Source organism: Balaenoptera ricei, chromosome 7, assembly GCF_028023285.1.
Source record: "Balaenoptera ricei isolate mBalRic1 chromosome 7, mBalRic1.hap2, whole genome shotgun sequence".
NCBI lineage: Eukaryota > Metazoa > Chordata > Mammalia > Artiodactyla > Balaenopteridae > Balaenoptera > Balaenoptera ricei.
In genome coordinates this window covers 48,884,172-48,908,304 of record NC_082645.1, presented here as the reverse complement: position 1 = coordinate 48,908,304, position 24,133 = coordinate 48,884,172, and the positions used below count along the sequence as shown (strand labels likewise).

The window sequence follows — 24,133 nt, the reverse complement described above, 5'->3', positions numbered from 1 at the left end:
CTTGGTTCCTCATGTCTAGCAAGCCCGTAAACGTTTGAGGCTGTTCTCCTTTCCAGCATAATGAACTGAGGAGTATGGTTAGTGATCCCTTGGAGGGGACCCCGGGGACTGAGCCCAGCCCTGGTCCTCCTTAAGTTAGAAAGAACTTAGGTCAGGGAACAAAGAAGCCTGGCTTCAGGAGTTGAGTCAACTCATAAGGTGGAGCTGATGTAATCCCATTTCAAGAGAGTCAAAATAATGTAGGGTATTTCCCTCAGTTCTATTCTCTGAGTCCTTTTCTGAGGAGTGTAGAGGCCTTGAGATCTTACCAGATGGTTTGTGGGAGTGAGGCTTAATAGCTCTAATCCCTGAAGGAGATTCCTCACCAGGGACCTTCTCCACCTAATCTTCTGGTGTCTCCCACTCTTCTAACAACTCTTCAGTATAGCATGTGAACCATTCAATATTGTGTCTTACCTCACAGGAATCTTTTTCACGGTCTCCGTAGGTCTTTCAAGTTTCTGAATAGGACCACATTCCCACACTCCAGGATTACACAACCATCAGCTTCTGTCTTATTAATCCCTCTGCTTATGAGCAATACCACACTTAGTGGTGTGCGGGAGCCTCTGCCAGAAGTCTAGCCTGTCTTTGATTCTTTTTTCTTTTTATCTTCTCCTTCCTTTGTTCCTTTTTTCTTTGTATTTTGTATGGAAACCTGTACCACTTACTAAGCTCCCTCTTTCCATTTCCTCCCCTGAAATGGGGCGTGTGTGACCTAAAAGAACTATTTCATTTCTCTCAGTGCTTCACACATGATGGAGTAAAGTCAAAGCAGTCATCCCCTCAGGTGGACCTGTTTTGATTTAATCATCCAACATTCTTTGCACCAAGAACATGTTGTCAGGCCTTCCCCTCTCAAGCCCTGGGCTTTCTTATAATCATGCTAACACAGCCAGGGTCTCAGAACAGCTACATCCTCTGCGGATCTAGTCCCATTCACATTCAAGGGTCAGGAAAATCACGGGGCTATATTTTACCAACACTACCAAGCATTCAGTTTGGAAACAGGGTGGCAATGCCTATCTCAGCATTATTAGTCAACCCAGACTGCTCATTCTGTAACAGGGACATGTGTTCCCCCTTCTCAGCTTCATTTAATATCACTGCTGTCCCTCCATCATGCAAACAAACAAGCCATACCTCTAAGGATCCTTCCAAGTGCGTATGGTAGTAGACCTGTTGAGAACCTAGTTCTTACTCTGTACACTGCTGGATTTCCTCCCGCTGTTGTGTCCACTCACAATAACTGGCTTTTCACACACACAGGGGCCAGTTGCCTCATGTATTAGTGGGAGTTTGCCCCACTTTCCCTTCTAAAGGGGCTGCCGTCACCCTTTTTAGTTTACCATCCCCCCTTAGGGCTCATGAAAATCTCTAAGCTGGTAAGGAAGAGAGACAGAACTGAATTTCAAGTCAGCTTATCACCACTAGTCATCCTTTCTAGTATACCACTTTTATGGCTTCTGCCATCTTCAGGCATTGCTACTAAGACCATTCTAACTCTACCAAGTGAATTACCACTGACCCCAAGAAGGAATTCTTCCACCCCTGGGTGCACCCCTTCCAGAAATCCATGACATCAGGATTTTGTTGGTCACCAATTGTTGTACAAGATGCATGGTCACAAAAATCACTAATGACATCCATAGTGCTAATAACAGCATAATTTATTAGTGAAGGCAACTCATAAGCAGAGAAGTTACAGTACATAGTATCTCCCAGCTCCCATAATGGTTCCATAGGACTTGGATGTGTGACATGAACACTCCAAGAGACAAAACACTATACCCCATACCTTGCTCTCTATTTATGGGTTAGTGTAAGAGAGGGTAAGAAACACTGAGTTTCTCTAAGTAACAGTAAACATATCAAGGGACCTTTGGGTCTAGGAACAGTGCTTGTGGGTATGCATACCAAGAATCAAAGTCTACACACCAAGGATCCTGAGAACAGTGTTGACATTAGCTGGCTAAAGGCCCCACTATCCTTCTGCTGGCCCCCAGGAAAGTGGGAAGGAAGAAAGCCCCATGGCCACTCAGCCAAAACCAAGGATTTGTTGCCCTTCAATTCACTGTTCTGTTTGGGGTATATTGGATTGTGGATAATTCCTTCAATATTGGAAGGAAAATGAAGCAAGTTTTTTGTACTGTGATGTGAATATTACTCTTCCATTTTGTATTAGATATGTTTACAGCATTAGGTCTATAAGTATAGAAACTAATCCCTGTTAGGATGTGTGGAAGAATCTTACCTGAAGGATGAAGGTATTATGGTAAAAGGCATCTTTTTAAAAAATTCCTGGATCAGACTGGGAAGGAACAATCCTAGATAGACAACGATAAGAACCTGCTTCCTTGAGTCTTCTCCACAGTAATAGCAAGATGTCTCGTAGTAGCTGAGTTGTGGTAGTACTGAGAACATGAAGACAGTTAAGGAGCTGTGAAAGTACTCCTGAGGTTAGGCTATACTGAATGGGTGAGAGCCTTTGAACCCTGGGAGGAAGCCACTGAACAGAGACCTGTATTCTAAATGCCAATGTTTTTATATTTCTTGTGTTCTTTATCTGTGTTTCACTTATATTTTAGTAAAATCTATTTGAAAGTTTTAGCCTGTTTCAGCCCAACTAAGGAGAGCCAAAGGAAAAAATTTCATTCGAACTGAGAATCGTGGACCCCTAGGGTCCAGTGACAACTATTAGGTAAACTAAAGGGTTTCAAAGTGATTCTGATAAAACTCAAGGAGACATAGTCTCTTTTCCAATAGCAAACTTGCTTTTATTAGGATTGGTTTCAATTGGTTTAATTGGGAAATGGTATTTTCTTTGTCATTATATACTTGCAGTTACTACCAAGGAAATTAATCAGGTGAACGGCACTCCCTGTTTCATCTCTTACTTATTTTCCTCTTCTTTAGTCTGGTTTGAAGACTTTTTTTTTTTACAACATCTTTATTGGAGTATAATTGCTTTACAATGGTGTGTTAGTTTCTGCTTTATAACAAAGTGAATCAGTTATACATATACATATATCCTCATATCTCCTCCTTCTTGCATCTCCCTCCCACCCTCCCTATCCCACCCCTCTAGGTGGACACAAAGCACCGAGCTGATCTCCCTGTGCTATGCGGCTGCTTCCCACTAGCTATCTATTTTACGTTTGGTAGTGTATATATGTCCATGCCACTCTCTCACTTCGTCCCAGCTTACCCTTCCCGCTCCCCGTGTCCTCAAGTCCATTCTCTACGTCTGTGTTGAAGACTTTTTTTAATACTCATTGATACATGTCAAAGAAGGGCTGGAAAGAACAAAGGATTGTGTGAAATAGGAGATAGACAACTATTTAAAAAATCTTTTTACTAAATATCCTGTATATTTTTCAAATTTTTAAAAATAATTTTACACTTCTATTAGAGGTTTAGTTGTTTATAATTAAGCAATTTCAATATAAAAGTTAAAGACAACCATGAATAGGCTATTGAAATGTATCATCAGCTCACTTTACTAGGTGCAAATGGGAAGTCATCAACTAGTCTCAAACCAGTAAAGAACTTGTCTGTTGGTTGGTTGGTCTGTTTGTTTTTGGATATATGACAGTGGTTTTTGAGATACTAGTTCTCAGAATAAATCAAGCACAAATATTAATATTTCCTTACTAGCCAATAATTTGTGTAAAGTTAAGGAAATTTGTGAGCATGGGTATTTGAAGAGAATATTTGTGACTCTTTTCATGTGTGCCTAATTGGAGGTGATGAAGTAGGGAGGTCTTCTAAGGGCAAATGTGCAGAAGTGCATAAAGATCATATGAGGCACAATATTTTTTTCTGGCTGTTTTTAAGATTTTCTCTGTTATTGGTTTTGAGCAATTTGATCATGGTATGTCTTGGTGTAGTTATGTATCTTCATGTTTCTTTTGCTTGGAGTTGAGTTTTTTGGATCTGTAGTTTATAATTTTCATCAAATTTGACAATTTTTCGGCCATTATTTTTTTCAAATTTAATGTCTTTGTCTGCTAATTCTACTGTCTTGTCAGTTTGAGGTTAGTTTTCATTGATTGAGTTCTCTAATTATGTATCATTCATGTATGTCTTTTAATTTTGATTGAATGCGAGACACTGTGAATTTTACCTTGTTTGGTGCTGGATATTTTTGAATTTCTATAAATATTTTTGAGATTTGTTTAGCTGAAACACAGTTAAGTTACTTGGGAAAGGTTTGATCCTTTCAGATCTTTCTTTTAAAATTTGTTAGGCAGGACTAAAACAGTGCTCAGTCTAGTATGGATTATCCCCTAACTAGTAAAGCGAGATCCTTCTGAGTATTCCACCTGATGGCCATGAATCTTGAGGTTTCCCAGTCTGGTTGGTAGGAACAGGTACCAGATACCCAGCCTGTATGAGCACCTGTCACTGTCACCTCTAATCCTTTCAGGTGGTTCTTTCCTGGTCTCAGGTAGGTTCCTCACAGGTACACACTGCTCATTATTCAGCTGAATACTGTGGATGTCTGGAGTTCTCTCTCCACGCAGTGCTCTCCTCTCTAGTACTCTCTCCTGGGCACTGTAGCTACTTTGATCTCCCTGGACTCTCAGTTCCATCTCCTCATCTCAGGGAGTCTGCCAGGCTCCACCTGGATTCTTCCTCCATATGCTGTAGCCTGGAAATTAACCCAAAGCAATAAGCTGGGGCAATCATAGGTATGACTGTGTTTGTTTTCTTTTCTTGTTGCCTGAAGTCCAGTTTCTTGCATACTGTGGTTTCATATATTTTGCCTCTTTTTTGGTTGTTTCATGCAAGAGTGTAAATCTAGTCCCTATTATTCCATACTGTCCAGAAGCATAAGTCTGAAGTATAGGATTTTAATTTGGGGTAGAAACTAATTTCAAGAGAAGCATATGAAAGTGATTTCAAACATTAGTAGAGGATTGGTTAAGTTATGATGTATCCATAAAATAGAATATTATTCAGCTGATTGAAAAAAATGAAGTACAGTTATATGTTTTAGCATGGAAAACTGTCTAAGGTATTTAGTGAAAATATCAAATTCATCCTTTTATTTCATCGTTCAAGAAAAATTTCTTGAGCTTCTATTTTATAGCAGCCACCATGTTAGGCATTTGGGATCCAATAATAAGCAAGAGAAACATTGCTCTGCTTTTAAAAGCTTGCTGATTTAAATTCTAGTGTGTGGGGCCTTCCCTGGTGGCGCAGTGGTTGAGAGTCTGCCTGCCAATGCAGGGGACACGGGTTCGAGCCTTGGTCTGGGAAGATCCCACATGCCGCAGAGCAGCTGGGCCCGTGAGCCACAATTACTGAGCCTGCACGTCTGGAGCCTGTGCTCCACAACAAGAGAGGCCGCGATAGTGAGAGACCCGTGCCCCGTGATGAATAGTGGCCCCCACTTGCCACAATTAGAGAAAGCCCTTGCATAGAAACGAAGACCCAACACAGCCATAAATAAAAAATAATAAATAAATAAATAAATAAATAAATTCTAGTGTGTGGGTGGGAGTGGAGTAGAAAATAAACAAATAATAAGGTTATTGTTTATAATGATAAATTCTGTGACGGAAATATGTAGGATGATATTCTAAAGTGAATGAGTAAAATAAGACACAAGGATGTGTTGTACAACACAAGGAATATAGCCAATATTTTTAAATAACTGTAAATGGAGTATAACCTTTAAAAATTGTGAATCACTACATTATATACCTGTAACATATAATATTGTATGTCAACCATATGTCAGGAAAACAAATAAATAAAGTGAATGGAATAGGGAACCTACTTCAGATAAAATGATCAGAGAAAACCTCTGTGAGGAAATGACTTGATCTGAGACATGAAGGATAAGGAGCCAGTCAACAAAACAATATCCCAGGCAGAGGGAGCAGCAAATGCAAAGTGCCCAAAAAAGGAAAGAACTGGGTATGTTTGAGAAGCTGAAAAAAAGGGAGAAAGGAAGAGCAAGGTTAGCAAGGACAAGAGTGGTCAGAGGTTGTAGAAATTTTCAGGAACCAGACCATACAGCATTGTAGGCCTTGCTTAGGAGTTTGGATTTTATTCTGAGTTGCAGAAAAGTGAAGGGTAGTATCCATTTATGTAATACTGCAAAATGATATTCCTATAGATGCATATAAGATTTCCAGAAGGATATATAAACATGATTGATTAACCATGGTTACCTCTGAAGAGTAGAAATAGGGACTAAGGGAGTAGGGCAGAAAGGGTGTTCTTTATACCTCTCATTACTGAATATTTCACCTTGGACATATATTACTTTTCAAATTGAATAAAGTAGTGGATTTGTAGTTTTTAAAGAGTTCTTATAAATTATTTTTAGAACACTGTTCAAAAATATGAACCAGAAGTTCACAAAGGAGAAATGCCAGTAAGCCCATGAAAAGATACTCAGCCTTACTGGAGATCAGAAAAAAAATGCAGTTTAGATTTTTATCTCCCAGATATTGACAAAAACAAAAAATACTGATAGTATTTAGTTTCCTTGAGGGTGTAGGCAAACAGATGCTCTTGCTTCTGGTATGAACGTGTATTGATCTAGACTTTCAGTTTGACAACATATTTCAAAAACTCTGAAAAGTATATATCTTAGGACTCAGTAAATTTTTTCTAGAAATTTATCCTAAGGAAGTAAATTTTTAAAAAAATTTAAGTCCAAAGATACAGATACAAGGTCATTCATCATTTATAACATTTTTTGTAACAGTGAATAATTAGGCCCTATTAATAGCCATTAGTAGAAGATTGAAATTTATTTAAGTTATGATATATTCTATTGAATATTCTATAGCCATTAAAATTTATGATGTAGTTATATATTTATTGACATATCAGGATGTTTACAGAGCAAAACATGTGGGTTAGAACATTATGTATATAATGAGATTTCCTTTTTTTTTAACTTATAGGTTTAAGTGTATATGTGTATGCATATAGAATGCCTGGAAGGGTTTAGACAAAAATATTAATAATAATTTTTGCTGTGTATTAGGGCTTTTAAATTTTTTATATTTTAGTTTTTCTAAAGATTAGTCACAAAATTACATTAATTTTCCAATGAGCAAAAGAATCTAATCTAGAAAAAAGGGGAAAATGGAGAGTATTAAGTAATCTAGAAAAGTTTCCTAAAATATTTATGCATATAACTTGATAAGTAATAAAAGAATATAATTATAGTATTGGTTTGATCTGGAGTAACTGATCTTTTTAATGCTTTTCAATTTTTTAGGACTAGAAGAAATTGCAAAAGAAAGAGAAAAACTAAAAAAGGCAGAAAGTATCCAGATCAAAGAAGAAATATTTGAGACTTCTGAGGACACTTTAAATTGTTCAAATCCAGATCATTGTGAGCAAAAGGAAGATACTAAAGAAAAAGATAACACAAATCTGTTTCTTCAGAAACCTGGTTCATTTTCAAAATTAAGCAAGCTTTTAGAAGTAGCTAAGATGCCTCCTGAGTCAGATGTAATAACCCCCAAACCAAACAGTAGTGCAAATGGGTGCACATTGTCTTATCAAAACAGTGGAAAACATTCATTGGGCAGCATTCAATCAACAGCAACACAAAGCAGCGTGGAAAAGACAGACTCTAATAATCTGTTCAATACCAGTTCAGGTGGTCCAGGGAAGATCTATAGTCCTCTCCCCAATGACCAGTTGTTAAAAACACTGACTGAAAAGAATAGACAGTGGTTTAGCCTTTTGCCAAGGACACCTTGTGATGACACATCACTTACCCATGCAGGTATGTCAACTGCTTCTTTAGTGACCCCTCAGTCTCAGCCACCATCTAAGTCACCTTCGCCTGCCCCAGCTCCTCTTCTTGGATCATCTTCTGCTCAGAATCCTGTTGGCCTAAATCCATTTGCTTTATCACCTCTTCAGGTTAGTGCTGCTAATTGTAACTCATTTTTATGTTGCTTTATTTAATCTTTGACCCCATAAAGATTCTCTCTCAAGGGAAATCAGTTGAATATTTATAATATTATCTCCGCCATGGTTTGAAAATTGAAGAGTCAGAATTGCTATCACCAAGCTTCATCAGAACTACTGATGTCTAAGTCAAAGCCTTCTTTAATTACTTTTTAACTTATTACTGTTGCATTATATCTAAAAAGAAATTACTTGGGGAGCAAATGAAACGACGTGTTATTATTGTATTTAGTTTGCCTCTAATCGTGGTAAGTGAAAGAATATTTTTTCCGAATTTTATAAACAATTTCTGGTTCTAAACACTTTTCCTAACTTCCTAGATTGTTCTACTTTTAAAATGTTTTGTGTTTTTTTGCAGATGAAAAGTGGAGTATCTATGATGGGACTCCAGTTTTGTGGGTGGCCCACCGGTGTGCTTACTTCCAGTAATCCATTTACATCACCTTTACCTAGTCTGGGATCAGGGTTGGGATTATCAGAAGGAAATAGTAATTCATTCTTGACACCTAATGTTGCTTCAAGTAAAAGTGAATCTCCAGTACCACAGAATGAAAAAGTCTCTTCAACTCAACCTGTAGCTGTTGACGTAGCAAAACCAGTAGATTTTCCTAACCCAAAACCTATTCCAGAAGGTAGGTACATTGAGATGGTTTATAGCCACTTACTTTATTTTATTGTTATAGATTCCTGCATTATAACCGAATCTTTGATGGTTTTCTACATAGTTATAAGTCTTCTGATTTGCATTGTGCCATTAATTTATATTCAAAATATTTGTAAAAAGATCTACATATTTATCTTAACTTAGAAATGCAGTTTGGTTGGTGGAGAATTATTGACCCAGAGGACCTAAAAGCTTTGCTCAAAGTGCTCCATCTCAGAGGAATAAGAGAAAAGGCGTTACAAAAACAAATTCAGAAACACTTGGATTATATTACTCAAGCTTGCATCAAGAATAAGGATGGTATGTACCTAAAAGAGACTTCTGCTCTCTTGCTTAGTTATGAGAATTAGTTCTTTTATCTTAAAACATATTGTAGTATATCCTAATTCTTAATTTATTACTAATAGGCATTTTTTTTTCTATTTTGTTCAACAAACAGTAACTCTTTACATTTCTTAAATAGGTATTACTTTCTTATAATTTCTCACAACCTGCAGACATATTGTTTTGTTTCTTAAAAAAGAATATTCCTACTTTTAAGAGTAATCTGCCTGTGTATGCACAAGTACATTTGTGTGTGTTAAGTTACACGTATATGTTATCCCTGGAACCTTATTCACTTTTTAGAAGAAATCATTGAGGGATAAAGTGGATTTTAAAATTAATTTCTTTTCAAATATAGTTGCTATTATTGAATTAAATGAACATGAAGAAAACCAGGTAACTCGAGATATTGTGGAGAACTGGTCAGTAGAAGAACAAGCAATGGAAATGGATTTGAGTATTCTTCAACAGGTAGAAGATCTAGAAAGGAGAGTTGCATCAGCAAGTTTGCAAGTGAAGGTAAAATTGATTGGAATGAAATCTGTTTTTAGGATGATGGAAGGTAACTATCATTTGTTGTATACCTGATATGTGCCAGTTACTCTGCTAAATGTTTTCACTTTATCTCATTTAATTCTCAAAATGATCCTGAATTAATTTCCCCCATCTTACAGGTAAGGAACAAGACTCAAAGTTAAGTAACCTGCCACTGGTCATATAGTAAGCTAAGTGTGTATTCATCCAAGTCTGTCTGAGTCCAGAACCTGTGTTCTTTTTACCAAATCTTGCTGCCTCCTTAATGGAATTCAAAAGTGTCATTTCTAGTTTTACCCATGATAAATATAATGCTCTATCAAATAACTACTATACTGTTTCATATAGAGGAACCTCCTTGCATCAAGCCATGTTGTATGTCAAAATTTCACTCTATATAATTTAAAATTGGAGAATATAGATATATCCAAATATACACTGTATCATTATACACATACCCACACACCCTACATATATATGTAAATTTTAAATTTATTTATCTACTGGGCATTACCATGTCACAAGCATTATCATGATCAGACTGGCTTCCAATGGACAGGCAAAAGGAAAGCTTTACCTTAGTGCAAGAATTTTTAGTTTTGGTAGGAGGGGTATAAAGTCTTCTCAGTTGATAATAAGGTGATGTCTCTGAGAGTAAATGGATGGATGATGAATAAGTATGAGACACCTGAAAAGGTTTAGAAAATGTAGTATCCATGTAATTTGATCTGCTATTTTATGTTTTATTCAGAATGAGAAACTTATGCCATAGTACTATCCTATGGCATTTGGAAACTTTTGAAGTTCTCCAAAAAATGTCACTTTCCAGAGCTAATAACATATCCCTTTCTTGCTGCAAACATAATTACCAACTTTGGGAAGCAAAATTTATCATTTGTTGACTCTATTTTGCTAGCAAACTATATCTTCCTCCTAGTACTATAATACAGTATAAAAATGCCTCATTTATTTGGCATCTTCAACAAATGAAGTCTTCCACACAAGTTAATTTTCTAGAGAAACGAAAATTATTCCATTTAGCACCATTATTTTTTAACATGTTTGTCAGATCGCTTATGTTACGCATTACACTGCCTTCTTAAATTGAGAATAATGAGTTTGATTTAAATTATCTTGGTGACACAGGATCATTAGTGCGAAGACCAATTATTAGATAATGATTCCCTCAGGAAATGTGAAGAGGTTTTGCCCCTACATTAAATGGTCCTAGTGTGCTTTGCTTTTAAACGACTGTGTCTGCTTTCTATAGTCTGTTTCTGTCTTCTCTCATGGTCAGTTGCTACTGCTTGCTGGTTTAAATTTGATTGGTTCTACTGGCCCAATTTCCCCCCAACTTCTTCCACCTAATTTGCCAGTTCTAATTGGCTATTGGTTGGGAAAGCATATCACCAAGCTTTTTTTTTTTTTTTTAAGATTTAATTTTATTTATTTTTGGCTGGGTTGGGTCTTCATTGCTGCGTGTGGGCTTCTCATTGCGGTGGCTTCTCTTGTTGCAGAGCACAGGCTCTAGGTGTGTGGGCTTCAGTAGTTGTGGCACACAGGCTCAGTAGTTGTGGCACATAGGCTTAGTTGCTCTGCAGCATGTGGGATCTTCACAGACCAGGGCTCGAACCCATGTCCCCTGCATTGGCAGGTGGATTGTTATCCACTGTGCCACCAGCGAAGTCCCAAGCTTTTTTTTTTTTTTTTTTTTTAAATTTATTTATTTATTTATTTATGGCTGTATTGGGTCTTCGTTTCTGTGCGAGGGCTTTCTCTAGTTGCGGCAAGCGGGGGCCACTCTTCATTGCGGTGCGCAGGCCTCTCATTATCGCGGCCTCTCTTGTTGCGGAGCACAGGCTCCAGACGCACAGGCTCAGCAATTGTGGCTCACAGGCCTAGTTGCTCCGCGGCATGTGGGATCTTCCCAGACCAGAGCTCGAACCCGTGTCTCCTGCATTGGCAGGCGGACTCTCAACCACTGTGCCACCAGGGAAGCCCCCAAGCTTTTTTAAGTTAAGTATAAAGTCAGGGTTTGGGCCTGAAACGTTTTCCTGGAGCCATACTCATATTTTCCTGCATTAACCTTATCACGTTACTGGCTGCTTAGACATTCTTGGCTGTGTTCTAAGTATATAAGAAAAGTAGAATTTGTTTTTTAAGTGAAATGTTTTAATATTCTGTTATTAAGGTATTACTAAATTATTCTGTATTATTCTGAAAAAATGAATTATTCTTGAAGAGTCTAAAAACACAAATGATGAAAATAACCACAAGACATTATTTTAACATCTATAGAAGATTTAATTTTTTTTTTTAAGAAAACAGAGTTATATGTTTAACGTGGGGAACTAGCCATTGTGAAGACACATCACACAGGTAGCCTGTGGGACTTACTTAGGTGCATTCATTTATATTTTTAATATTGCTTATAATTTGGACATTCTTTGTTATTTTGTAGGAAAATCTGCAAGTCTCTTGTCCTAGTTCTGTTGTTGAGAGTATACGAAAAACCTAATTACTCTTCCAGCTCCTCTAAAGATAGCTCCTGTGTCTCTTTCTAAGTTTTCTCTTTTACAAGCTAATTAATTCCTTCAACCATTAGTCCTGTGAAATGGTTTCCGTGTACATGATTCTCTTCTGTATAAACACCAGTGTTAATATCCTTCTTAAAATGTTGTATCCATAACTGTACATAGCGCTGTCTGAATGTGTTCATGGGACTTTTACTTTCCTTAATCCAGCACTATACTTCCATTAATGCTGTTTGAATTTTGTACTAGCTTTTTAGCATCCACATTATACTCTTGCTTCACTGAGTATACGCTATGAAAAAACAAACTCTGGCCCTCTTTCAAAGAGCTTTTAAGCGCGTTCTATCACATATAGTATTCAATATTTCTGTGATTAGTTGCTTAAACTTCAAACCTAAAATTTACATTTATCATTGTTTTATTTTTATTAATTTCATGTTGGTACATTTTTCAGCATATGGAACTATTTTTATCTTAGTCCTGTTATACAGAATATTAAATTTTCTTCCTAGTTTTAAATCATCTGCAGATTTAATAACAATCAACCAAGTTACTCATAAGTGTATTAACAGGACAAACCAAGTACAGAGCCTTTTGGACATTGGCACTGGGGACCTTTTCTGAGGTGACACAAGTTCTGTCAACCACCATTTTTTGGAAGCAGTTTTCAACCCTCTAGATTTCTTTAATCTAGTCTTCATTGTTTGTCTTGTCATTTGCCTGGCAGACATCAAGATATGCTATGTTTACAGGGTTCTCTTGATTTAGCAATTTAGTACCCTTTTCAAAATATGGGAATGAGGTTCATTTGACATGACTTGTACCTAATGCACTTACATGTACTATTCATAATTCCATCCTTACTTCACAAATATAAATGTTCTACTGAATTAAAGAAGAGGAATTGATCCTAATATACAAGATAAAATAATTATCTCTAAAGAGATTTAATAAAAAGGATAATGTTCATTCTGTTTTTCATTTAATATGCATTTACTAAGCCCCTATTCCACATCAGACAGTAGGCACCACAAAATTGGATAAAATGTGGTTTCTGCTGTCAGAAAGCTTGTCATCTAATAGGGAGATAAGTCATATATACATCTCTGCAGAATCTGTTAACTGATCATAGAGGAGTACAGAGTCGTACATGAATTTAGAAAAAGAACACATAACTTCTGATGGAGACATGGGAGAGATCAGGGAACATCTCACGTAGAAGTCGAGATGGAACTTGAGAAGGTGAGTCAGCTTTTGACAAGGAATGCCATACTAGGAAGAGGGAACAGCCTGAGCAGAGCACCAGGATCCAGAAGTTTAGGGCATGTTTGTGGAGTTGCAAGTTGTGGAATTTGCAGTGTAGGATGTGTGAACGGGAACATGAGAGGAAGAGGTAGATTGAGGTACTTGAATGTCATGATAAAAATATGGACTTTGTTAAACAGTAGGGAAACTTTGAAGGATTTTGAGGTAGAAGATCAATAAAAGCAAGCTGAGTTATAAGATCATTCACTTATTCAATCAACATGTGTGTATTGAGTGCCTACTATTTGCTTTCACCGTGCTGGAGATAAAATGAGTCAAAGCAGACGTGATCCCTGCCATCGTGGAATTTAGAGGTAAAAAGATGTGAATCAAATAATCACAATAGTAAAAAATTGTGAGTACCACAAGGCTATGGCGTATTATATGGTCCTTTGTGGGCTTGTCATATGGAGACTTACCTGCTAAAGGAGGTCAGAGAAGAATTCCCTGAGGACTTTTAAAATGAGAGCTGCAGGATGAGTGGAGTTAACCAGGTTAAGAGCAACAGGGAAAGGCTATACAGACAAATATAACAGCTCATGCAAACTCCTACGGCTGAAGGAGAAATGGTAAGTATTGTACAGACCCCTGTACGGAAGAGTGGTAGAAGGAATGGAAATGGAAAGGAAGAGCTAAATTCAGAGACCACTGAGAGATTTCTGTTGAAATGAATAAGCATGTAGTCTAAAGTCTCTCAGAATACTTTGCTGATTTTCATTATACCTTTCATAATATCAAAAGTTGTTAAATTTTCTTCTTCAAACTTCTCACAACTGTTTCTTTTAATTTTTTATTCTTGTTTCTACCTAGCATTAGGAAACACAAGGTAAACACGTTTAGTAAAGATCCTTAAGATCTGCTGGTGTCTGCTGCTGTATTTTAAGTAAAGGTAATTCACCCAGCAGGCATTTCAAGAGGAAACCATAATAACATTATTCTTTTGATATATAGGGTTGGATGTGTCCAGAGCCTGCATCAGAAAGGGAGGACTTGGTATATTTTGAACATAAGTCATTTTCTAAATTGTGCAAGGAGCATGATGGAGAATTTACTGGCGAAGAAGAAAGCAGTGCACATGCACTGGAACGGAAGAGTGACAACCCCCTAGATATAGCTGTAACCAGGCTGGCTGATTTGGAGCGGAACATTGAAAGAAGGTATCTGAAGAGCCCCTTAAGTACCACCATTCAGATCAAACTGGATAATGTGGGCACAGTTACTGTCCCTGCTCCTGCACCATCCGTTAGTGGTGATGGTGACGGGTAGGTTATTGAGATTAACTTGAAAAATTATTGTGCTTCTTTGCTAATTGGAGCCTATTTTCTATTGCCTGTTATCTATGTATCTTCTTGTATGTCTGTGATCCATATGGATCATGCTATTTGCATGGTGCTTTGTAAAAACATTTTTTGTTGTTGTTATGTGCGTTGATAATCCTGCAAAGTGATCTTACATTTACCTGGTTGTGACTAAGCTTTGAGGCACGTAGCCACAGTCTGTGCACTACATCAAATTTAGTTGCTTAAACCTTATACTTATTGGCTGTTACATGTTTTTGTCATTGCTTGGCTTTCAGTGTGATGATTGTTTCACATTCAGTAACCATAAATGTGGACGTGACCTACTTAATTTTTCTATATTTCAATGCAGAGTTGAAGAGGATATTGCTCCAGGGCTCAGGGTATGGAGAAGGGCATTATCAGAAGCTCGCAGTGCTGCACAGGTAGCTCTGTGCATTCAGCAGTTACAGAAATCAATAGCATGGGAAAAATCAATTATGAAAGTTGTAAGTGTTTTTATTTAAGAAATACTATAATTTACTTTGTCCTGTTTTTTTCCAATCTTCAGATATTTCTTAATTATGCATCACTTATTGTCAAAATAATGTATGCTGTACTTGAGAATTTCCTTGATTCTTAAATACTGTATAGTTTGATACTTTCCTCCTTATTTTGGGCTTTTTGAAGGAACCTACCAAATGTTACCTTTCGTTTTTTAAAATCTTGTTTTTCTCTCCTTTGAATATTGTTTATAACTCTGACTGAAGTTGTCTTCTCCATTCTGTCAACATAATAGTTGTTAATCTGAATGTTTTGAAGGCCCTTTCAATCTTGTAAACACTCCAGTTGCTAACATTACCTGCTAAGTACATTCATTTCATTTCTAAAATATCTTTATATTTGTATCAGTTTTCTTTTTTTAATGCCAGAAATACTTAGCTAAGTAAATACAGAATAAGCAGAGAGCTCTTCCTTTATGCACCGATATCATGTTTTGGGTTGGCCAAAAAATTGCCTTCGGTTTTTAAGTAAAAATAAAAGATCCATTTTTCATTTTCACCAAGAACTTTATTGAACAGCATATTCACCATTTTGTTCCACTACCTTCTACCATTTTTCAGGCAACTTCATAATTCCATCTTCCCAAAACTTTTTATCTTTTTGAGCAAAGAACTGATCCAGGTGCCTTTTACAGTCTTCCAGAGAATTAAAATTTTTTCCATTAAGAGAATTTTGTAAAGCCTAAATAAATGGAAATCCAAAGGTGTAATGTCTGGTGAATAAGCTGGATGAATCAGAGCTTCCCAGCTAAGCTTTAACAGTTTTTGCCTGGTCATCAAAGAAACATGTGGTCTTGCATTATCCTGATGGAAGATTATGCGTTTTCTGTTGGCTTATTCTGGACACTTTTTGTTGAGTGCTGCTTTCAGTTGGTCTAATTGGGAGCAGTACTTGTTGGAATTAATCATTTGGTTTTCTGGAAGGAGTTCATAATAGAGGACTCCCTTCCAATCCCACCATATACCAGCCTTTGGTGTGGTTGGTGGTGGTTCATTTCTCTTGCCCCACGATCTCTTCCATTCCACATTATTGTACAGTATCCACTTTTCATCACCCGTCACAATTTGTTTTAAAAATGGAACATTTTCATTATGTTTAAGCAGAGAATCGCATGAGGAAATACGGTCAAGAAGGGTTTTTTGCTTAATTTATGTGGAACCCAAACATCAAAGCGATTCACATAACCAAGCTGGTGTAAATGATTTTCAGCGCTTGATTTGGATATTTTGAGTATGTCGGCCATCTCCCGCATGGTAGAACGTTGATTGTTCTCAATTAATGTCTTGATTTGATCGCTGTCAACTTCAACTGGTCTACCCAACCGTGGAGCATCGTCCAGTGAGAAATTTCCAGCATGAAACTTCGCAGACCACTTTTGATGTGTTCAATCAGTCACAGCACCTTCTCCATACACTGCACAAATCTTTTTTTGCATTTCGGTTGCGTTTTTACCTTTCTTGAAATAATAAAGCATAATATGCCGAAAATGTTGCCGTTTTTCTTCCATCTTCAGTATTAAAATAGCTACACAAAAATTCACCAATTTTGATAAGTCTTTTTTTAAATGCACGCTGATGTGATAGGTGTCACATACAATCTAACAAAATTGTTCTGAATGAACTTATAGACAACTGTTACTAGAGCCATCTTGCAGAAAAAAACCGAACGAACCTTTTGGCCAACCCAATATTTGGATATAGTTGGCATTGAGTAGATACTTTAGTCTTTCCTCTAACAGTTAAAAATGTTTTTTCGCCTTCTTTGTTCAAGCCCAGTTAGTTATCATGTAGTAGCCTCTACTTTGTACTAGACAACAAATGCTGTATGTTCAAAATAAAAGCTATATTTCTTATATTTTCCAGAGAGAGATTTATTTTAAATCATGTACGTGTCGCTTTTGCCTCTTTTGTATCGTATACAGAAATATCTATTATATGTAGACTTTTATGAATTACTTTAACAGTTGCTTTTGAATTACAGGTTAGCTTTAAAATTCAATCATTTGAGATTTGTTTTCATGAATGACTAAGGGTAAAATTCGTATTTTAAATAATCTTCCCCAAAGACAAGAAGTGATTCTTAAATAATTTAACATTCTCTCCTTCCTTTTTACCTCTATACTTAGACTACTCAAGACTTTATTCATTCTATACAAATAAATTTGCTTTCTTCTATGGTTTTTTTCACTTCTTTCTAAAATGTCCATGGAATAATGAATCTGCAGTTTTCACAATATGCTCAAATTTAGGTCTTTCCCTATATAGATTAGAATTTACTATAAGTTTTAAGGCATTGTTCAGGTCATCTGGTAGCATTTTTACCAGGTAAAAATAATTTTTCTTCTAAAAATTATTATTAAAACCAGTTTTAAAGTCACCTTAGACAAATATATTTGGTGAAATGTAGGCTATAATGATCAAAAAAGATTCAATTCCTATATCAGAATGAAATTTGTACAGTTACTTTTCTCATCTACACCAAAACAATCATCACAGTGTAGGCAGTTTTGTTATAACCTATACACAGAAACCCAAAACTTATACCAAAATCTACCTTTATATTAGTATACTTACTTTCTGCAATCTAAAGCTTTATTTCATGTTTTGCAAACTTCTTTTCCATTGTTATTAATAAATTAATATACATTCATCATTATTTAACTCCATCTCATAATTTTTATTTCTTTTTTTAATGTTTAATAATACATTATTTGCTATAAAACTACTTTGAAAAGAAGGCAGAGTTTCTTATTCAAAGATTAATGAGCACTTGGTAACCTTTAATTAGAAATGTAACAAAACCTATACTAATCCTCATAAGAAGTCCTAAAAAAAAATGTTAAAGTGCTCAATATCTTTAGAAATATCCTCTTTACCAGAAACCATGCTTACTAGGAAAGAAGGAGCTGCCATGATTTGCCTCCAGATACTTCTCAGCCCACAATATGTTTTCTGTTGTTAATGTTAAGCAATCGGCAACATCCACTGTTTTTTTTTTACTGTGGTAGCAAAGGAGTTAAAACCAAATATTACTACATTTGCTCTAACGTATTGTGAGCTATTACTATGGATTTTCAAAAATGTTATGAACTTGATACCTGCCACCCTTTCTTAATAAGTATCAGAAAATAATTTTATTTTTAAATCATAAATGTGAGATGTAAGACAGGCTTCATAGTATTTTTAGCTATTGTAGAAAACAATGAGAATTTACTTAATGTTCATGAGTCTGATTTTTAAATTTTATTGTTATAAGGATTGAAATATAACCTTCGAAATGTTATTTCTCAATGAGTATTTTTATAATAGAAGTTTTAAAGAAATAACTCAAATTTGGAGAAATAACACCATATTAAGGTATTTAGTGATGTGGTTATCAGAAAAGGTCATAAAATAAATACTTACTGTTGGGATATTAAACTCTACTGCTTTTGCTCTTAGTACACATGCCAGTTTTAGTATTACATGTATATTACATATATTTGATAGATATTTGTTAAGGTGAATAGCATGTATCTGCTGTTTTGATGAGATTCTTAAGCTATCATTGGTGTACGTATTGAGTTATGAAAGACTATTTTAGACATTCCCAGATTAAGATTTAATGTTTTATTGAAATTAAACAAATTAAGTTTGAACAATTAAGCTATTTTGTTTTTAAGAGTATATAAATACATAACTTAAAATTAGTACAAATGATTTATAATTTAAATGTTTTAACTATTTTTAATTGAAATATAGTTGATGTACAATATTATATTAGTAATGTTTTCATTTTTTTGAATATTGATTACAGGACATTGTCTACTGTGACTGAAATAAAAACTAAATGTCAAAATATAACGTTAGTACTTACCATTTTTTAAAGCCATCTTTAAAGTTTTTACCTGTCTAATCTTCCTTCTTTCCCTTTGTGAAACTTGTTATACAGAATATGTGTGCATGGGGAAAACAAATCTCTTTATAGATTTTAAAGTTCTTAATGGTATTAGAAGTTTTTCAACAGAGAAGAAACAATTTTATTTTTAGTCCTAGAAAATAAATTATAACTTCTAAATTCTTTTATTTAATTTATTGTATCAATTTCTTTTGCCCTTAGAAATCATTTTGTAGGATCCATTTTCTACATTTGTGACACATGTTTGATTTGGGTTGATTTCCAAAGTTTCCTGATTTGGACATAGTCAAAATACAGTGACATCTTATTATTATTATTTATAATTCTGTTACTAATGCAAGTTCCTAATTTTGATCTTAAAAATTACTCTAACTCTTACTTATTTCTTTCTCAGGATATCATGAGGATGCTAAGATAAGCAAACGATGAAATATATTAAAAAATTAAAACACCATGTATTAAAGCTATTCATTGCTTTATGTGCTCTAATGTCATGTTAATTATTTCGTATGTTAATGTGTACATGCTTCTGAAGTGTGTGCAGGCATTCAACCTCTAGCTTTGTTTTTTGCAGTGTACCTGAAATGTGCATTTACCCCAACTGAACTGCTCACCCCATCATGTGGTCCATATCTGTGTAACGAGAGATACATAGATGTGTATGGCTACTGTATATTTGTTAGCAAGCGGAATGTTCATTACTAATATAAATTAGGAATTAATGGTGTGTTTAATATCCCAAAAAATATTATTTGTAGCAGAGTGTTAATTTTAAATGATTTTCCATGTATTATAGTACTGCCAGATCTGTCGAAAGGGAGATAATGAAGAACTGCTCCTCCTTTGCGATGGCTGTGACAAAGGCTGTCATACATACTGCCATAGACCCAAGATTACAACTATACCAGATGGGGACTGGTTTTGTCCAGCTTGCATTGCTAAGGTAAGACTGATCTAAAACTAAATTTTTTTATTGAAGTATAGTTGATTTACAATATTGTGTTAGTTTTGGGTATACAGCAGAGTGATTCAGTTATATATTTTTTTCCAGATTCTTTTCCATTATAGGTTATTACAAGATTTTGAATAGAGTTCCCTGTGCTTTACAGTAAATCCTTGTTGCTTATCTATTTTATGTGTAGTAGTTTGTATCTGTGAATCCCATACTCCTAATTTATCCTCCCCACCCCCCCCACCCCCACCTTTCCCCTTTGGTAACCATAAGCTTGTTTTCTAGGTCTGTGAGTCTGTTTCTGTTTTGTATATAGATTCATTTGTATTATTTTTTAGATTCCACGTATAAGTGATATGATATTTGTCTTTCTCTGTCTAACTTACTTCGCTTAGTATGATAATCTCTAGGTCCATCCATGTTGTTGCAAATGATAATATTTCATTCTTTTTTATGGCTGAGTAATAGTCCATTGTATATGTGTACCACATCTTCTTAAACCAATTGTCTGTTGATGGGTACTTGGGTTGTTTCCATGTCTTGGCTATTGTAAATAGGGCTGTTATGAACATTAGGGTGCATGTATCTTTTCAAATTAAGAGTTTTCATCTTTTCTAGGTATATGCCCAGGAGTGGGATTCCTGGATCGTATGGCAGCTCTATTTTTAATTTTTTAAGGAAACTTCGTGCTGTTTTCCATACTGGCTGCACCAATTTACATTCCCACCAACAGTGTGCTAGGGTTCCCTTTTCTCCACACCCTCTCCAGCACTTATTATTTGTAGACTTTTTGATGATAGCCAGTCTGACTGGTGTGAGATGATACCTCATTGTGGTTTTGATGTACATTTCTCTAATACTTAGTAACGCTTAACGCTGAGCATTAAGTTCACGTGCCTGTTGGCCAGCTGTATATCTTATTTAGAGAAATATCTATTTAGGTCTTCTGCCCATTTTTCAGTTGGGTTGTTTGTGTTTTTGATATTGAGTTGTATGAGCTGTTTGTGTATTTTGGTTATTAACACCTTGTCAGTTGCATCATTTGCACATATTTTCTCCCAGTCTGGTAGGTTGTCTTTTTGTTTTGTTGGTTTCCTTTGCTGTGGAAAAGCTTTTAAGTTTGATTAGGTCCCATTTATTTTTGCTTTTATTTCTTTTGCCTTGGAAAAGTGATCTAAGAAAATATTGCTATGATTTATGTCCAAGGATGTTTTCCCTGTGTTCTCTTCTAGGACTTTTATGTCTTATGTTTAGGTCTTTAAACTATTTTGAGTTTATTTTTATATATGGTGTGAGGGTGTGAGGGAGTGTTCTAATTTCATTGATTTAGCAGTCCAGCTTTTCCAACACCACTTGCTGAAGAGACTGTTTTGTCTCCATTGTATATTCTTACTGCTTTTGTTGTAGATTAATTGACTGTAGGTGTGCGGGTTTATTTCTGGGTTCTCTATTCTGTTTCATTGATCTATATGTCTGTTTCTGCCCCAATACCACACTGTTTTGATTACTGTAGCTTTGTAGTAGTGTCTGAAGTCTGGAAGGGTTATGCCTCCAGCTTTGTTCTTTTTCCTAAGGATTACTTTGGCAATTCTGGGTCTTTTGTGGCTCCATATAAATTTTAGTATTTTTTAAGTAGTATTATTACTTAAAACTTTTTAATTGCCAGATCAAAATGAAGAGTTTTATGGGGATTTTTTTTTGAGATATAATTCGTATACTGTAGAATTCGTTTTAAAGTGTGCAATTCAGTGGTTTTTAATATATTCACAAAGTTGTACAACCATCACCACTATCAAATACCAGAACATCTTCATGATCCCCAAAAAGTATGCTTGTACACATTATCATTCACTCCCCATTCCCCTTCTCTTCTCAGCCTTTGGCAACCATTAATCTATTTTCTGTCTCTGTGGGTTTGCCTATTCTTGTCATTACATATACATCCAATCATACAATATGTGGCCTTTTTCTTTCACTTAACACAATATTTTCAAGGTTCATCTGTGTTCTAGCACTTCATCTTTAAAGTCAAATGATATTTCATTATATGGACAGACTACATTTTGTTTATCTGTTCAGCTGATGGACATTTGGTTTGTTTCTACATTTTGGCTTTTATGAATAATGCTGCTATGAACAGTCATACCCAAGTTTTTGTATGAATATATGTTTTCAATTTTTCCGTTGTATACCTAAGAGTAGAATTGCTAGGTCATATGGTAATAAGCATATGTATTTTAAGTCACTTGCCAGTCACATATAAATTGGAAACCTGTGAATTCTAATACTAACTGATTAAAGAGTAGCACTATGATAAAGTAGGAAGAAATGGGTTTTAGAGTTATAAAGTAAGGAGTAAGAAGTGTGAAAGGGTTAGAATGTATTGAGGGCCAGACTCTTCGTTAGGTTTTCCCTATCTCAGACACTCTCTTCCATATTTAATCTCTTGATGTAGTTACTACCAGTAACTACCACCACTTCATAAACTCAGTTTCAAGCATCCATCTCTCCACTGCCTCCTTTCTTTCCTGTTCACTCCCTCTAGTGCTCCAACTCCAATAATTCTTTGATCTCATCAGGGCCTTCAATTCATTTATCTTAAGACCTTTTCACTGTCCCTCTCCCCATTCATGTCCTCTCTTTCCTCCTATAATCACTGCATCCACCCTTAGCTCCTGTGCCTCTCTCTCACTTGGTAAGACCGTCATTCTGGTTAATCCAACTCTCTGACTTCTCCAGCACCTATATATTCAGATACAAAGGTATCTTGAATGTGGCTGGAGAAAACACCCAGCCCTTTAAATTTAAGGCTAAGAGGGCCTTTAATGGTGCCTGATAATTTACTGTCTCCTCCATCCTCATTCTCAGCTGATGACCTTACTCCCATTTCACTATGATAATGGAAGCCATCAGAAGAAAATATCACGAGCATCCACCACCACACCTACCATCCTTCCTATATCTGGGCTCTCATACTCTACCTTCTCTCCTGTTGCCATGAACTGCTTGTGTGCCCCTAACTAAGCCAGTAACCCCACTTGTGCTTCAGATCCCATCCCCTCTCACCTCCTTAGGAGAATGGCTCCAGCAGTTCTGTCTTCTCCTGCATCATCAATTTTTCCTTTTACACTGGGTTCTTTCTCATCAGCCTACTAACATGCTACTATTTCTCCCATCTTACAAAAACTAAACAAAAACCCTCTTTTGGCCCCACTTCTTCCTTGGTCCACTTCCCCCATTTCTCCCCTTCCCTTTACTGGAAAGTTTTCTGTTCTGGTTCTTTCTGATTTCTCTCCTCTGATTCACTCTTAAACTCACTCCAGTAATATTTTCATCTCCACAGCTTCTCCAAAATTTCTCTTACTATGCCCACAAATGACTTCCACATTGCTCGGTCTAGTGATCAGTGCCTAGATCTCATCTAACCCATCACTTACATTTGATAGAATGGAACTTCCCCTCCTCCTTGAAATCCTGTTTTCACTTGTCTTCTAGGATACCATACTCACCTGATTTTCTTCTTGCTTTTGCTCCTTTTCAGTCTCCTTTGCTGGTTTTTCTCACCTCCCAGATCTATAAATATGGAGTGCTTTCTTAGCTTCAAAGTTATATCTGTAAAATGGAATCGTATCTTTGCGGGGATTTGTAAGGATCAAATATGGTCATGTGTTTGAAGGTTTTCATGACTTTAAAATTCTGTGATATATTTTTTGTGATATATTTATATTAATACCTTTTTATATTTTAGGCTATATTTTACAAAATAGCAGAGGTCTCACATGGCACCATATTCACTAATAATTGCTTTTTTATTTCTCATTACTTGATCATTTTTGTTATATATAGTTAAATGTAGTTTAATAATAATCTTCGCTGGTGGTACATAACTTATCTTTTAATTTCATAAATGTCAAGTTATAGAGAGTGTCTCTAATACTTTATGAATTACTAACAAATCAGTGTTTTGTTTTTGTTTTTTTTAAAGGGGAAGAGGAGGAAATGAGGAGTCTTTTTTTTTTTATTGATTGATTGATTGATTGATTGATTGCTATGTTGGGTCTTCGTTTCTGTGCTAGGGCTTTCTCTAGTT

At 35.8% G+C, this 24,133-nt stretch overlaps 1 protein-coding gene across 17 annotated transcripts in view; it reads left to right on the top strand.

Annotated features, from left to right (window-relative positions):
* Nucleotides 1-24,133, top strand: part of BAZ2B (bromodomain adjacent to zinc finger domain 2B) — a 379,971-nt gene that overhangs the window by 347,733 nt on the left and 8,105 nt on the right. For 11 of the 17 annotated variants that reach the window (XM_059927937.1, XM_059927948.1, XM_059927947.1 and 8 more), the window contains 7 exons: nucleotides 7,289-7,944; nucleotides 8,351-8,624; nucleotides 8,801-8,956; nucleotides 9,339-9,499; nucleotides 14,305-14,615; nucleotides 15,004-15,139; nucleotides 19,888-20,034. In XM_059927937.1, coding sequence (XP_059783920.1) covers nucleotides 7,289-7,944; nucleotides 8,351-8,624; nucleotides 8,801-8,956; nucleotides 9,339-9,499; nucleotides 14,305-14,615; nucleotides 15,004-15,139; nucleotides 19,888-20,034 — 1,841 coding nt within the window. The remainder of the gene's footprint in view (nucleotides 1-7,288; nucleotides 7,945-8,350; nucleotides 8,625-8,800; nucleotides 8,957-9,338; nucleotides 9,500-14,304; nucleotides 14,616-15,003; nucleotides 15,140-19,887; nucleotides 20,035-24,133) is intronic. The other 6 variants (XM_059927946.1, XM_059927945.1, XM_059927942.1 and 3 more) reach the window with 3 other exon arrangements.